The following is an 11,050-nucleotide window of genomic DNA, read 5'->3' on the forward strand; positions in this document are numbered from 1 at the left end:
TAAAAAGCTGCTGTTAATTCTTGATTAGTGATAAATTATTCATAGACATTAAAAAAAATTCGTAATTATATTAACAATTTCAACATCTGTTAATGTGATATTGATAGCTTTTAATGAAATTCTATAAGCAAGAATCAAAGTTCTTGTTGCTGGAATATTATATTATAATTAAGTTTTTCAGTGATAAGTTTTTTTATATTTTCTTTTTAACCTAAAGTTGTGTATTCTCAATATATAATTTCTCTTTATTTATATTTGATACATAAGGATACTATATTTATTTATCATCTATATCATTATTTCCAAAATGGATGATACTGCTTATTGGTAGATGGTGGGATTGTATGAGTGGATGCCAAGAAGCAAGCGATTGGTAGAAGGGCATTGGAAGTGGCCACTCCCAGTTTGTTTTTTACTTATTTATCAATTATTGACAATACAATTAGCTAATCCAGAATATATTGCTCTTCCATTGACTGAACATTGATTGACTAGTGAATTTTAATATTAATCTAGATACTAAAAAGTTCCTTCTTGTGATTTCTATATCATATTTTTAGTGCAATCATCTAACATTTCTTCATACAAAAAAATACTCTAGACATTAACAAGTTTTATCTCACTATGTCCAATAATCTAATGACTTAATAATATGCCTCCCTCTAGTGACAAATTATTTAGTAATTAATTTGAAATAATCGCGATATAATAACGCGATATAATCCGGTAGTTGTTGGCATATTACATATGTACTGTACAGTACATCAGGTTTTTAGACTTTGGTTTATCTAATGACTTTAGACTAGACATTGAGAAATGTAACAAGTTTATCCCTCACATTAATATCTGCTTCACAATTAGTGAATTATTAAACTTGTTAAAAGTCTTGCTAAATTATTGAGCCTTTACAAGCAGGAATTACTGGAATCATTAAATTTATCAGCTTTATTTAGATGTAGTTAATATCTAATTAATTGTTATTGCTTTGAATGTGATTACTCTACTTTTCTTCATGGTGAGTTCTAAACATTTATAGTCTAAAAGAAAATTGTTTAGGATAGAGTAGAGAGCACTGGGAGTGAATTTAGGGAAGCAGCAGCAAGTAAGGTTAGGAAACCAGTAATCTATACTTAAATGATTTGAGATGACAACTTGAAATTTTCATGGTACTTTTAAGAGTCTGATCACCATTACTTGATGTTTCACGATTAGATCAAGATGCTTAGAATTCCTGAAATAAGAAATATTTTTTCAATACTAATGATTTGGGTTTTTTTTTTCCTTTAACTTGCTTCATATTTAAGTTGCTTATGACAAGTTGGTTACACTGACCTAATTTGCAAAACTAGAACTTACATTTGTGTAGTAATAAACAGTAGTAGTATTACTTGTAATATGAATTTTGAAATATAATAAACTAATTGTGCCTTCATTCAGAAAATTGTATTCAAATTTATAAGATATCATATGTTATTAATGCATTTATATAATTAACTATTAAATATTAATTATAACTGTTTAAATAACTGTTAATGTTTGAAAGTGGAAAGATGATTTATGATATTGCCAGTGGTAGCTCATGGCTGTATAATATGGAGCGTACTGTATTACAACTACTAATTTATGTAACAAACAATATACACTGTCTTCATATAATATATTTTTTGATTTAATTAAAATACGGTTTTAAATTGGAAGATAATTTGTCTTTTATCTATATTTATTCTTATTACACAATTAAGCGCACTCAATAGACACCAGGCTATACTTTACATCTTGCTGATACGCTTTTCACACCTAAACAGCAGAATAAAGACTGATGTAAAGCAAAGCGTGGTGTCTATTGAGTGCACTTCTTTGTGTAATAAGGATAAAATAAATTAATTCAAAATTAAAAAATTTTTTTTCATATTAACATTTACAGGTTACAGTGTACTCTGCACCTCTGCTCTGACCCAGTAACCAATTCTTGCCATGTGGCTATACAGTTCTCAGCAGTACTGCTAAACAGTGTGTTGTCATCCCAAGCATTTCATTGTATCATGAGAAGCTGCAGCAAGACTGTTCTCTGAGTGGGTGATGGTACTGCACTTTTTAACAGTGCTGTTGCAAGATCTATGGCGCACAACCAGTCTAACAGAGTCGTTTTTACTTCATACACCATTTAGATCAGTTCGTGTTTTGATTAAAAAAAAAATTAAGATTAATCATGTAGAATAATTTATTTAATTACTACATATTAAAAATTAGGATATTATTTTATGATTTTTCTGTGGGGGTGATGCAATTCTGCTGTGCTTATTATGAGCTGTGACTAGATTTTGCTTTAATTGAAAATCCACATAAATTGATAGAATTTAACTCTTATATATGACAGCAATTAAACCAAAATGAAAAATAAATTTAATATGAATATCTACAGATTATGATTATTTGGAAATGTCAAAAACCAAATAGAAGCAAATACTTTATTTAGATTGAAAATGTTTAATTGTTAAGTACAGTAATTGGGGGGGAATCAGTGTGTTTGAAAATTGTGAAAATCTTTAAACTTTTAATGAAATCACAAAATTCAAACAAAATCAAATGACTTTCATAATTTTATTTGAATATCTGAGGATGAGGTACACAAATGTCTTTGAAATTTCTAAAATAAGATCTCTCCAATTAATTAAAATATTTTTCACGGGCTTTTGAAAATTTTTACTATATTTTAGAGTTGAAAATTGTTCACCTTTCAAGATTTAAGATAATTTAGATTTCTTCTTATAATCAATATTGAATGTAATATCATTTATTTATTACCAAATAATTAAAAGTCGGATTTCTTCAGATTAGGATTTCACTTTTTGATTATAAATATTCGTGGCTTGGTGTTTATATTTGTGTGTATATAATTTATTTCTTGACCTTGCCATTTGTCGTCACTTTACCTTGTTTGTTCCAAAAGTTGCCATTTTAATTTAATTTTACTATTATTTTTTAAATGATTCGATATTCTTTATATTTTGTCTTAATATTGTACTACTGAATTTTAAACTTGTATGCCTTTTTATGGAAATTCTAGATTCTAATATTTACTAAAGTTTAATTTATTAACAAACATATTGATGATATAAATAAATAATTATTTTGATTTATTATTTTTTATTCCAGTATTTAATTTGGTGTCTATATTCACAACTAAAGAAAAAGGAGAGAAAATAGCTAACTTAGTAGACAATGGGACTCGAGTGATGATGTACATATCAGTCGGAACTCATAACACCTTTCGATACGCCAACATCAACAGAACATCCGTTCTCTTCGTTTCAGTCTCTTTTATCATTTTAATGCTCATTTCGCTCGCATGGCTGATATTTTACTACATTCAGCGATTTCGATATATCCATACCAAAGATTTATTAGCTGTGAGTAAATTTTTAAAATATTACAAAAACAATTCATTAAAAAACATAGATATAATTCACGACATACAATATAACAATGTAGTAGTAATAATAATAATAATAATATTAATTAAAAAATACATTTACTTATTTATTTAAAAATGTAATTTCAAACAATCGAAAAAATCAATAGAGCAAAAACAATAGACTTATACAAAATCTTAACAATATATCTAAATGCAATGTGTTAAATAGGAGTAGGTCAGTCAAATCATGTGAAACAAATTAAAAACCGAAACATGCGTTACACCGACATCGCGAATAAAAACAAACGTCTTGTTATTTTGAAGTCAGAGAGATAAAAGTAAAAAATTTAATAAAATTATTTTCTAAATGATTAAAATAACTCCCATTTCATTAAAATTAAATGGAACCTCTTTATTTACATATTAAATTTTTCTTAAATTCTAATAAAATTCGGCATCGGCGAAATAATTTCAATTAAAAAAAAATTTCGCATTTAATCAAAAAGTGTTTATTTGTATTTAGAATTATTCTAAATAAGAAAAATTTAATTTCTCTTTTAATGTGGGTTTTTATAAATTTTTTAGAGAAGATTATGCAATGCAGCTAGAAGAGCATTGGATAAAATTCCAACAAAAACATTAAGACAAGATGATAAGGTAAATTTGTTTGTTAAATGTGATATCAGTGTATTACTCAATGTGTTTTTCTACTAATCTTAAGATTTTTGCTAGAAATAACTTTCTAAAAATATTTTTAAGGTTATCACTTTTTTTCCCACTTCTAATAAAATACACTTTAAGCTGCTATCAAATTAAAAATCAGTAAAGTAAAATGATAAGCATAATTAGAATAAAAACAGTTATTAAATGAAATAAAATTAACATTAGGATTCTGGAGAATTTGAAAACTGCTGCGCCGTCTGTATAGAATCATTTAAAGTGGGAGAAGTCGTCAGAACTCTTCCTTGCACGTAAGTCTTTCTAATTTTCGTGTTAATTACAAAATAGAGACAAAACAAAGCTTAAGATAAATTATTTTATCTTCCAGAAAAAGATGTGAATAAAATTAATGTATGTAATTAGTATTTTTGCCAGAAATTTTATATTATTTGTAATGGAACAACTGTAAATAAATACTATATTTATTTTAATAAACACTGTGCTGTCTATAACTGTCTTCATCTTGTAGCTCTACTGTTTATACTAGATTTGTTTGAATGATAGTTGCAATTATTATTAAAATAGGTGCATTTTTCTGCAGCGTGAAAAGTACATTTAGTTTACTGGGTAAATGTCAACCAAACTTTGAATGCCAATTAGCATAACACATTATATTCTAAAAATTTACCATACCTCACCAATTATTAGACCCCTGCAAAAAATTGAAGATTTGTTAGTTTTTGATTCAATAAAAATGCAATTGTTGAAAAAAATAAAAAAACATACAAAAAAACTTATTAAAATTGTTTCAGATAAAATACAGAATAAGAATAATATGAAAAAATACTTATTCCGTAAACAATATTATGAAAAATTGAGACGAAAATAGTACAAAATATATGATTGTAGTCACTGGGTTTAATAATTTGGCAAGGTACTGTAATCTTGTTTCTCTTTAAACATTCTAGCCTGTGTTCAAGTGCATATATGTTCACATTTTCTGCAACTAGTATTTGAGGTAGCTATTACTTCTAATCATTGGGAATTAGGTGCGACTATTATTTAAGGGCAGTGTTTAATGAAATAAATCTGTTAACTTCTATCATTATCATCATTTACAAGTGTGGGGATTAGGTTTACTCTAGTCTTGTGCCAAATACAATTTGATAGATATACCGAAAATTCAGTAGCTGTGATAATGCTGAATAGAATACATAGTTTTTCAGTTTACAATAAGCTTTACCTTCTTTTAATAGACAGCACAGTTATTCTAATAATTAGTTCCCTCTAATAGTAAGCATCATATATATGAATTATGTCAATAAGTTTTTAAGTTAAAATTGTTCTCATTAAACTGTTTTAAATATTCAGTAAGAATTATCTTCAATTATTATGTGTAGCAAAGATTTTATTTAAAAAAATTATGTTTTCAATATAATTTTATCTTTAATATTTTAAAAAGAATTAAACCAAATATTGACATACTCTGAAGGTAATAAAATATACTTATCTTTTAGCAAAGTAAAGTTTTAAAATGTTGTTTTTATAGAAGTATATTATGTACTAAATAATATTGAAACACATTTATTGTAATAATTACTTATTGTACTTCTACCTATATACATAAAAAATGAAATAAATATTTAAAACATGAACTTATTCAAAGAGGTCAGAATTATAGCTGATTAACAATTTCAAGAACATTTCAAATTAGTTGAAATAGACTAATTTCTACTAAATTTTGTAACAACAATAATCAACAATAAACATGTGTAAATCTTTAATTTTATTAACATTAAGTGTGGGGTTTTCTTTGTTGTGTTTATAAATAGAATTTCTTAAAAACTATATTATTGCATTAAATATCAAAACATTATCTACAGTAATATTTATAACAACCGAATCTATATTTAATCCACGATAAACAGTTTCTAACTAAATTATTTGCATATCTAATTAAAATATCTCTTGATCAGTATTAGTTTGAGTAAAGATTAAATTAAAATTATTTAACTTATAAATTTTGTCATTTATAAAATTGTTACCATCAGGGCCAGATTAAGACTTTTATAGGCTCTAAATACTTAGAAGTGGTGTGCCCATAAAGTGTGTATGTAATTCAAAATGTAAACAATTAATAAAACATAAAATACATTTTTGATACATTTAAAAATAAAAAAGTGAGTCTTATATGCCATCAAATACTTTAATTTTTTCATGTATGGTGGATGCTGGTTCAGCTGTACCATTTGCAGTTTTGCACCATACAGTCAATGGTAAATAAGACAATGAAAAATTGTGGTGTCCCCTTTCCTTGATGCTTATTTTGCCTAATGGTTAATCTGGCCATGGTTGTTATTCTTATTTAAAAACATGTATCAAACTGTAGAAAAGAAGCTTGCGATTTAACATTATCGGAATTTCTATTCTTGAAACAAAAATTATTTTATAATAGTATAAATAGAAACAAATTCTGAATCTCCTTACATTTTGCAACAAAATTGTGATTTATTATTTGTTGAAAAAGAAGAATGATAAAGAAGCTTATTAATTTACATACATACAAACATTATCTGGTTTTAAATTTCCTTACTTTCTAGTGTTTGTTGATAAGTCAATAACTCTTCCTGTGGCCTTGATGTCATTTTGCAATTAAGGAAAGGGTCACATTTGTAATGGTAAAGTGTCTTTCTTAGGCCTGGGTCAAGGTATCCGAGCAAATTTCCTTGTGTTTAAATAAAATGTTGTCATCAATCTGGCAGAGGTTCCAAATGAAATCAAAAATTTTAATAATTTTAATGTTGTTGTTAAATTTTTCATTATTATATTACAATCAAAATATAATTTATGTATGCGTCTTATTTTTCAGCCATACTTTTCATAAATTGTGTATTGATCCATGGCTCCTGGAGCAACGTTCTTGTCCGATGTGTAAAATGGACATTTTAAAATATTTTGGCTTACTGGTAAGTAAATTTTTACACATTATTTCTATAGAAATATAAGTTAATTTTCTTTAAACTTCAGATCAGTATTTTTATATTGAACAAAAAATATATATAAAATAACTATTCTTTTACATAGTGTTCATTGGATACTTTATTAAGATTTTTAAGCACAAAGCCAAACAAACTTCATTTGGTTTTATTAGGCTCATTTTGGTTAACTGTAACTGTTTATTTTAAATATAATTTAGAAGACTGTATAGTACATTAACAGTTCGTTAACCTTTAAATGTATTAATAGAGATAAGTGGTCTTTAACTTTGCTTTATTGCATTTTAATGATCTAATTAAACAGATATTTAAGAAAGATTAGAATGTAGATAACATAAAATTTAATGTATAATTTAATTTCCTAAATTTATAATAATTATATTTTTGTTTGTTTCTTTAAAGTTTTCTGGTAGCAGAGAGAGTGTTTATAACTTAGATATTCTGGAACCACGAAGCCAATCCAGAGCAATAGGGGAGAGAGATCTCATCAGAGTGCCAATTTATCATTCGACTTCGTCGTCGTCTTCGTCTCCGTCGGCTCAGGGCAGAAATGCCGCAAACAATTCACCTTTTTCTATCAATCATTCTGTAGCTATAGTAGATAACATACTGATCAATCCAGCATGTTCTTCGACTGCGGTCTCTAGCAATTCACCCATCTCTTCCCTTCACTGGAACGAAGACACAGACACGGAGCTCTTTCCCGTCCAAGACGACGCATCTTGGATAAAATCCCAAAAGTATCACGATCAGCCTGTGCAGCAGCCTTCGGGCACGACATTATTTTTGAACCAACAAATGTAATACGATGTCATAAAGTATTTTAAAAGTAAGAATTAATCATTCTCATTAACAAGTAGTCAAAAAAAAAAAAAAAATACATAAACCAAATTACAGTCGGAAAAAAAAAAGAAATTGTTCCATATTCCTGTGATGTTTTTATTTAATTACAATTTATACATCTTCCTCTTAAATCTTTTACTTCTATTAATTTGTAAATATTTTTAAGTATCCAAATTTAAGATTATTTGTACAGATAGATGCCTTGTTATTTAGTAATTAGCGCATAATTCAGTTTTAAATTAAAATGAAAATGTGTACCACGTACAATATATTCATTTAATCTTTCCATAAAAATTGAACATAACATCTGCAGCAGACGTCAAGTTTGTGGTGTTTGAAACATTTTATAATTGAAGAATACATAAATTTAAGAATTTTTAAAGCTCAACAACAATAAAAATTATATGTAATTTTCAAAAAAGCACTCTGCATATTAAACATGAACTATTTTTTCATATTATGTGGTACAAAGTATAATATAAGTTAAATAAAAGGTCATAGAAAGAAAATTGGATCCTCTTAACATCTTCAGACTTCAAGATGATCCGATAACCAAAAGTTATTTTGAATTTGTATTAAAATTTTATTGATGTATATTTTACAATTAAACATATTCATGTCATTTTGTGGATAAAATGAAGGATTTAGTTGCCAGGCTGACGGCAACTTCCCACATTTAAACACTATTGTGTCGGGGTTTTATTTTATAGGAAGTGACGGAATTTCAATTATTTTATTATTCTGAAAGAGCCAGGCGTAAAAACAAGTTTGCCTTAACTATATAAATGAATAAGCAGTATTTCACCACGAGTTTCGTTACCTTTTCCGGAGCGGGAAATCCGAAACAAAGATATACCCGCGGATGTTGTCGCCGCCGCATCCAATACATATTCCCATGTGATATTTTATAAAAACTCTTCATGTACGTAATTTTAAACAAGATCTGTTTGATAACAAAAATAAAAATTAACAAGGTATAGATTTAATCCAGAAAAAAGAAATTAAATAAATGTATGTTAAACTTCTATTTAAATACAATATGCAAAGTAAGTTAAGGCATTTATAAGTTGTGTTTATAAAAGAAAATATGGCATAGTTTCTGCAGAAACAAAAATATCAAAAAAGAAATATTTTTAAAAAGTAGATTTTAATAAAATTCCATTTTACTATACGTGCCATAACTCAATGAGAAAAATATATATATATATATAAAATTGGTGTTTAAAAGCAATAGATGTTGTGATGTATATATATGGTTATTATTAAGATTTATAATGAAAAATAACAGTAAAATTTCTATTCTTCAATCTTGTTATTCTTTAAAAAAAACCATTTTAATCCCAGTTAAATCTTGGAAGAATTACTTTTGCCATCTATGCCAACAAAATCTGTTTTAAAGGAGAAAAAAATTGTCATAATCAGTGGAACTTTTGTAAATTTTTTTTTAACAAAAAATAAAAAGAAAATATCTGAATTAGGTGATTCATATTCTGTGTACAGTATTATGTATATTGTAAAATGTTTTATGTGCTTATTAAAAAGAATTTTTTTTTTATTGTGATTTCATATTAAAGATTTTTCTATATTCAGTAGAGGATAAATTTCAACCACACAAAAAATATTTTATAATTTTAATTTAACTTAGTTTATATATAATCAACAAGTGGCAATGAGAATTTCAGTAAGAAGTTCCTCCTAAATATACTTGAAATGTTCCATTTTATTACAATATAACATTCTTAATGTTTAAATAAAATAGATAATAGAGTCAGTTATCATCTGTAAACACTTCAAGGCCAAAGCTATACATTGAAGTATACTGTAGACTTAACATTAGAAATTTTAGGATAGGCTCCAGGTCACACATTAGAAATCAGATGAACTTTTCAAATTTTTGCCTAATTTTTAACATAGGAGAGATTTTTTAAAACAATTTACAGTTGGTTAAATATAACTACTATGTATAATGGAGGACATAAACGGTGTCTGTGCAGTCCTCCTCTTTTGTACAAGAAAGTTGGCAGCAAGTCACAGTGTGTTGTAAAAATTATTCCTTACACTCTGGTAGTCATGTAACGCTCTCAAAATAACATTATTGCTGTCAACCATTTAAAGAAATCGTGAGGTCCGAAATCGCAGAATTTTTGTTTTTAAATTATAACGATAGATTATATAAGATAAAGAGGAAAAACCCTTTACATTTTGTGCCGCGTTGTTTAGACAAACAACGAGTCCAACACGAGTTAATGATTTGTTAATGTGAAACCGAAAGGTAGAAATCTGACTCGAGCACTCATAAACAGTCGATCTAGGAAAAACAATTTCGGAAAAGGGGAAAGATTTGATGGATAGAAAAACTTCGCGTATGATCGTTAAAGTTCCAAAATGACAGAAATCACAAACAACGGGCTAAATTTTAAGCGCAAATCTCGTTTCGATCAACAATCTCCGGGCATAGTCGACTAAAAGGTTTTGAATAGACACCTCGAATCGGACCTTTCTCGTGACCCGATTACGCCTCGGTTTTCACTCGGGAACAAAGGCGATATCAATCGGCATAATTGCTACAAAATAAACGACTTTTAACTTTGTAAGACACTTGTCATCATTAGTCTCTTCCGCCACGCCCACATGCGAACATCCCTTCGGTTCGTCCCGATGCGGGATTAAGTGATCACCTAAAAGTCGGCAAGCTTACACTGGTGCCCGAGAAATGGGATTTTAAGTTCCAATCTCCATCAGCTTACAATTAGAATAAGTAATAACTCGATGCAAGTACAGTACAGTGCGATGGTAAAATCAACACGTCGGTATGGCCTGGACGAGTGGTGACGTAATAACGCTAATTGCTTGGACACACGGTCTACCTGTGACATCATTACTTTGTTTCTGAAAGTTGCTTCCGTTTCCCAGCCCACTACGGGGCGACTTTACGAACGCACCGGGCAAAACAAACTTGTTAGGCTATGTTAGTACAGTACACGTATTTTTATTTTTTTCACGTGTACGTGGCGAAACTTAATTGGCTAGTTTGAATTTGATTTATCGAGTGGCTAGTTTGATTTATCGACAATGTAAAATTTTCAAACTACAATTGCCTCAAAAACGAGTCAAAAATTGTTGACTGATAAAAGTC

General features: G+C 27.9%; 1 protein-coding gene across 2 annotated transcripts in view; it reads left to right on the forward strand.

Moving 5' to 3' along the window:
* LOC136981945 (RING finger protein 150-like) overlaps positions 1-9,475 on the forward strand; it is a 52,908-nt gene extending 43,433 nt beyond the window's left edge. Inside the window, exons 2-7 of one of the 2 annotated variants that reach the window (XM_067278359.1) lie at positions 3,157-3,410; positions 4,001-4,072; positions 4,304-4,386; positions 6,945-7,041; positions 7,474-7,900; positions 9,259-9,475. In XM_067278359.1, coding sequence (XP_067134460.1) covers positions 3,157-3,410; positions 4,001-4,072; positions 4,304-4,386; positions 6,945-7,041; positions 7,474-7,875 — 908 coding nt within the window. In that variant the 3' untranslated portion in view covers positions 7,876-7,900; positions 9,259-9,475. Of the gene's footprint in view, positions 1-3,156; positions 3,411-4,000; positions 4,073-4,303; positions 4,387-6,944; positions 7,042-7,473 lie in introns of both variants that reach the window. The other variant, XM_067278358.1, reaches the window with a different exon arrangement.
* Positions 9,476-11,050: the final 1,575 nt, after the last annotated feature.

Source organism: Centruroides vittatus, unplaced genomic scaffold (assembly GCF_030686945.1).
Source record: "Centruroides vittatus isolate TY-2023 unplaced genomic scaffold, ASM3068694v2 contig_799, whole genome shotgun sequence".
Classification (NCBI taxonomy): domain Eukaryota; kingdom Metazoa; phylum Arthropoda; class Arachnida; order Scorpiones; family Buthidae; genus Centruroides; species Centruroides vittatus.